Source organism: Mus caroli, chromosome 17 (assembly GCF_900094665.2).
Source record: "Mus caroli chromosome 17, CAROLI_EIJ_v1.1, whole genome shotgun sequence".
In the NCBI taxonomy this organism is placed as follows: Eukaryota; Metazoa; Chordata; class Mammalia; order Rodentia; family Muridae; genus Mus; species Mus caroli.
This window is the reverse complement of record NC_034586.1, coordinates 49,633,327-49,639,326: the sequence shown is the minus strand read 5'-3', so window position 1 is coordinate 49,639,326 and position 6,000 is coordinate 49,633,327. Positions and strand designations below refer to the sequence as shown.

The 6,000-nt window shown below is 41.1% G+C and overlaps 1 protein-coding gene across 1 annotated transcript in view; it reads right to left on the bottom strand.

Annotated features, from left to right (window-relative positions):
* Positions 1 to 627: 627 nt before the first annotated feature.
* Positions 628 to 6,000, bottom strand: part of Kcnh8 (potassium voltage-gated channel subfamily H member 8) — a 352,841-nt gene continuing 347,468 nt past the window's right edge. The window contains exon 16 of the mRNA XM_021149362.2: positions 628 to 2,201. Within this exon, the coding sequence (XP_021005021.1) occupies positions 1,512 to 2,201 (690 nt within the window). The 3' untranslated portion in view covers positions 628 to 1,511. The remainder of the gene's footprint in view (positions 2,202 to 6,000) is intronic.

Sequence of the window (6,000 nt, the reverse complement as noted above, 5' to 3'; positions counted from 1 at the left end):
TCTGTGGTGGACATAAAATCAGAACTCCAGAATATGAACTTATAGGGACACTAGGGAAGAGGAGGACCTAAATGTCCTTAAACACATTATGCATCTTAAATTAAGGTGTTTCTATCACTGCCAAACACAGCATTGGTGTTTGCATGTTGGTATGTGTGAAGTGCTGGGAACTTTCAGAATAATAGCTGTGAGCATCCTAGCCATATACCTTTTGAGAGTTTTTTTTTCCTCTCTTGCTACACATCTATGGCAGCTCCTGTGTAGCTTTCGGCCCTGTGAGTACCGTGAGTAGATTTAAGCTCAAAGGCTCAATGCTGCCCTAAATTAAACAGGTACCATGGGCAGTCTAAGTGGGTATTGTGCCTGAGAGTCACAGTCTAAATGTCTTGGCCTTATGTGGATCCAAGACATCTCATAAAATGAGGAACGTTGGTAGGACACATTATGAATCATAGTGTTGAACCCAAAGTGGCTCAATGTAGGTTGTAATCATATAATAAACAAATTTTTGGCTCTTAAATCACAAAATACTATGCTCAGAAGATTGCTCTTGCATGGGCGGCGGGGGTCCACAGCATTGCCCGAGTCAGCCAAGATGAAGAGCTATCTCCATTACCAGGCCAAACCTCATGGAGTTTGCACTGAGTCCATGTTTTTATTTCATTGATAAAATATAATCCCACTGTCCTTTTGTATCTCAGAAGTGTGAGGGTACATGTACAGTTTTTTTCCTGTTTTGCAAACTGCATGCAGATAAAAGGGGATTCTTCTCAAAACTACAACCTCTTGATGATAAATAATTTCTGATTTACTATACATAACAGTAATGTATTTTTTGTTAAAACAGCAAGCTTTTTTTTAAAACCAAAATGAAAAGAAGACGTTAATTTCTTTATAAATAGTTTAAATACATATTTCATACCAAGGATATAAAAATAGCTTCTTTTTTGATAAATAAAGACATTTTCATTTACATGGCAAATAACGTGCGGATAGCTAACCACTGGCCACCAGCTCTATTTGACTGATTGTCTAGGAGATGACATGCAGTGATAATTGTTCCTCTGCCTTCACAAAAAGGAAAATAGATCAGCGGGAGCCATGCACTCCCGAGGCCAACAGTGCTATGGATATTGTTCAGGAATGACAATCAGGCACTCAGGAAAAACCTTTGCTGCACTTCACAAAACTACTTATGACAAAACTAACCCCCAAACTCTTTGTCTGGGGTTTCTATCTGCTCAGACCCTCTGGGTCCTTGGATGGTTACCAAAGTCTGTCAATCAGACCAGTAAGTTAATACCTATACAGAAAAGGTTTGATGCTTCTACAATCTAGAAATTGTTTGCTACAGTATAGAGGTGGCTCTGCCTTTTCCTGGCCCCTTGCCCTCTTTCCTGCAGAATTCCTAACTTTGCTCAGGCTCCACACCTGCTAAAAGCCACAAAGGCAAACTAGAGCTGTCATGCAGCAGTGGGTTTGGCATTGAAAGCGGCCCTTGTGTGCTGATTTTATACGTTTATGGCTTTGCTGTCCTTTACATCCGCTGTGCTTGTGACAACTTCTACTGGAAAGTTCTCCAAGGGTTCTGTAGAGGCTGGCATCATTCCTTCTCGGTCCCAAGAGCCTGGTAAGTTTTCCAGACTGAAAGAACTCACAGGTCCGTGAGTGATACTGCCCTCTTCTGACCTACTTGGGAGAACCAGGTGCAAGGATGTTTCTGATGAGGAGCACACAGAAGATGAGAGAGTGGCGGAGATGGACTGCAAAGGTGTCAGGGTGGTATCTGAATGGGGGGAGATGCACCTCAGGAACTGCAAGTGGCCTTCTTGGATAATCTGGCAGTGGGAGGGAGAATAATCCAGGTTTGGAGAATGATGAAGTTCACTGTCTGCTGGGTTTTGCTCGTGAGCTTCAGTTCGTTGAGGGCTGCTGCCCACCAAGGATGGATCAACACTCCAGATACCAGAGGTGACATTACCATGGTAAAGATGTGCTCCACCTGCCTGCAAATGTAGGCAAGGCTGGTGAGCACTCCAACTCACCCTAGTCTGTAAACTTTCTCTGGAAGGACACATTGGGGTGGGATGTAGAGAACAAAACTGGGATGGCTGCTGAGGTGACAAGATGTTTTCCAGAAGTTGCACGATGTGTCTCATATCTTTCCCTAGCTGGGAAACCTCCTGAGTTAACATTGTGACCTGTGTGGAGAGAGCAGAGCCAACATCAATGGTCAGAAGTACACAGAGTGGACAAGGTTTAGAGCAGTGAGGGCAGGAAGTGAGATTTGTCACTAAAAGTGGTGCACCAACTAAGAGCTAGCCAAGCTCAAGGTGAGTGAGTGGGTTGGGCATCTAGATGGATTTATATCCTTCCTTACCTATGCTGGAGAAAACAGTGAGGTTTTCATCAATGAGTGTGGTATCACTGTAAAGAATTAGGGAGACTCTATGGCCTTTGACACCAATGGCAGCTTCCACCTCCTGAGAGTGGATGGGATGCAGACTGGTATACAGATGTCACCAAGTACTTAGAGGGACAGGTATCATTCCCAAAGCACCGGGCACACTGAGTCACTGTTTAGTGTGGCAGTTGAACACCAGCTCTCTGGCTTAACATTTTCTAGTTGATGGTTCATGACTACAGGTCCAGAGAGGAGCAGGATATTCATAAAAAAGAAAGTGGTGAGAATTCTTATCAAATTTTCTAGCAAGAGTGTTCTTAGAGAAAATGGAAGCTACAAAATGAGGTGAAAAGAAAGAGATCTATGACGTGGTTAATTAGAACAAGGACTATGAGTATCTGCGTGTTGTGGTATCTACCAGGCAACTAGGAGGACCTTGAACTGTAACCAGATAGCACTGTGTCTGCTCAACTCTGCACTTTATCAGATGCTTAAAGGAGACAGTCCATAAACACATGAAACAACAATAGAATCCACTTACAAAATTGTTTTCCTAACATTAGATCTAGATCAAAACAACCACAAACAAGTAAACAAACAAGAAAACTCCATAGAGTCCATTAGAAAATTGAATGTGACTCCAATCTGTGCTTTCTGAAATATTTGTTTGGTAGCTCAAGAAAGATTGCATCTCCTCAAACAGAATACATACAAATATCCACTCTCTGGATTACTTAACACTAAAATAATGTTGTAGTGATTAGCTATCTCTATTTTAATGAAATCTTATTAAAATTCTAATTAATTAAACTTAAAGTTTAATTAAAATACTTTTATCATAGTGTTACTGTGATTTGGTTTTATTACCTCAACCCACAAAGGTTCCAAAAGAAGCAGTTGAAACTTTGGATACACAGCACCAGGGCCCGAACTGGGCAGTTTCAATACCCGTGATATTAAAACTGAGACTGCTGTTTGGACAGGTTTCTTTATGTACAAACACATCTTAAAATGCCTATATATCCAGATTTTGTATAAGTATATATTGTATGATGAATGTACCATTTTTGCCCCCCACTCTCCCTCTTCTCTTCTGAGTTAGTCCCTTTTATTTCCTTAGACAGCTTTGATTTCATTGTCTAAACATTCCTAATTCATCCAGTCCACTTCCTGTGAGAGCATCCTCAAGCTAATTCTTCCTTGCAGCCCCAACAGGAGGTGGGCACAGCTTTAACTCAGGCATTTAGAAAAGTCTAGAAGGAAGTCATTATGTGATTCAGGCTACCAACTGTCAACATGTAGGCTGATATTGCAAGACCAGAACTCTCTGTGCTGGGGTGGAACAGTAGGGAACCAAACTGATGCTCGTCTGCTTTATTTTTAGGAGATCTTCATCTGCTGGAAGAGGAATGTGTCTACTGATCTCATGATGGAGTGGAAGGGAGAGTGTGAAAGAATCAGCAGTTTCTCCAGTTCTGTATGTGTGGGTCACGCCTACTCAGTGTCACAGGACTCCTGCCCACAGTTATGTTGAAAGGTCTATAGAGCCCTTAGCTTGATTATCAGCATTTCAGAATATACTCTGCTACCAAATGGGAGGGTTGGAAGGCCATCTGAATGCCCCGTCTGTGGACACAATGAACCATTCCTGAACCGAACTCACCTGGATTGGTGCCATAGCTGAGCTTTCAATAGGGATGCTCTCACCTAATCTGTCATTCAGGATTGGATAAAGATAAAGCATTGGAGGTGTGTTTTTGAATTTTAGGTGTATTTAGGATTACACTATCCAGTCAAAGTTTCAACAAATTTATAATGATACAACATTTCCATGATCTAATTAACTGATAATACTAGGGCAAGCAGGGTTCGATTGAGGCCCAAAAGTGAAATTATTTTATTTTAAAAACAAAAAAATTTGTTTTAGTTTTAGTTCATGTGTATGTGCATGTGCACACACATGCATGTGTGTTCACATCTGTATGTACATGAGTGTGTGCCCGCAGAGCCCACAAAAGGGTATCAGATCCCATGGAGCTAGAGTTACAGGTGATTATGAGCCCTCTGCAATGGATGCTAGGAACTAAACTCCTATACTTTGCAAGAGCAATATGCACGCTTGATTACTGGACCACTACTTCAGTCCCCAAATAATGCTTCTAAGATTATTTACTTCATGAAAGGCATCTTTGGTCTAGAATTCGAGCCTTATTTCTTGCTATGTTATCACATGAGAAGCAGCTATTGTTTCTGAAGGACTCGGGAGATGCTTGCTAATGTCTTTAGAATCTTTAGAGAAACCAGTAGCATAAACCAATGCCTCATGGACACGAGTTATTTAGACTGTCAATTCTATGTCAGATAAGTAAATAGTGTAATTTCAGAAAACAATTCCAGACGGATTAAACAGTAAATTATTTTCAAAGCAAACTATATTGAACAACAACAACAACAACACAAGATTTGCTACATGGTAAACACCATAATTTAGAATAAATGCATTCTAGCTTTCAAAATAAAAATTTTCCATTTCTTCAGAGCCACAGTCTTGACATCTCACTTACACTGTACATCATCACAACTTTGAGGCCATGAACTCTGAATGGGAACCCATAGACTCAACTTGCTCCAGGAATATAAACACACATTAACTCTTCCAGAAGGCAAATTACTGTCTTAGCTGGAACTAAAAACAACATAGACTTCAAGAAAATAGAGCTTTCAGATGATGTAAGGGAAAATTTACACCACTGTGACCCTAGGGGCACGCCTCTGCACCCTATTAAAATTCCTTGGGAGAATTAATCCCTTTTAGGTAAGAGATCTCTCCTTCTGCAAGGACAAAGCCTGTTGCCACAAAGAAAGACAGCATCCCTCGAAGGCGGAGACCATGGTGGCACTGATGGGGATAGGTTTTATTGCAGTGGTGTGTGCTGGTCCCTGCTGGGTTTGTTGACAGAGTCTATTCTAAGACAGGATAGACGCTAGTTTTGATCAAGGAGAAGAAACACAGTTTACTTTTGAGGGTGCTAGAGTTTAAGCCGCCATGTGGTGAAAAATGAAATAGAATTGCCAGTAAAAACTGTTGGGGCTGTTTTCTGTCTAGGACTCTCCACGTTACAGAGTTCTGTCTTCATCATAGAACTTAGCACCAGAGCATTGTGAAGTAAAGCAATCCAGCCAAGCTGAATTATCCTGCCCAAGCAAAAGTAAGCTTTCATCTTACTCCAACAGCAACCTAAAATTCTTACGTGTTTTTGCTATTCATATTAGAAAAGATAACCTTTTCTCTCCCTAGCTATTGCAGAGTCTTCCCAAGCCCCACCTCATTCCTATCATTTTTTTTTTTTTATTTTGTACACAGAGAAGCTATGTTGGTGTGGACTTCTGATTCAGAGAATGGATAAGGAGAATATTACTTGATGTGTGTTCTCCACTTGTATACTCGTTTTCATACGTCCATTTTCTCTTCCTCCCTCTTCTTTGTCAACTCTTATGTCTCCTTCTATGCATAAAAACCCAGCCTTCTAAAAATTCAAGCTTTTGGCCAAACTAGTTCGCCACCACCATCTACCCAGCCAATGCTTACGCCCAAC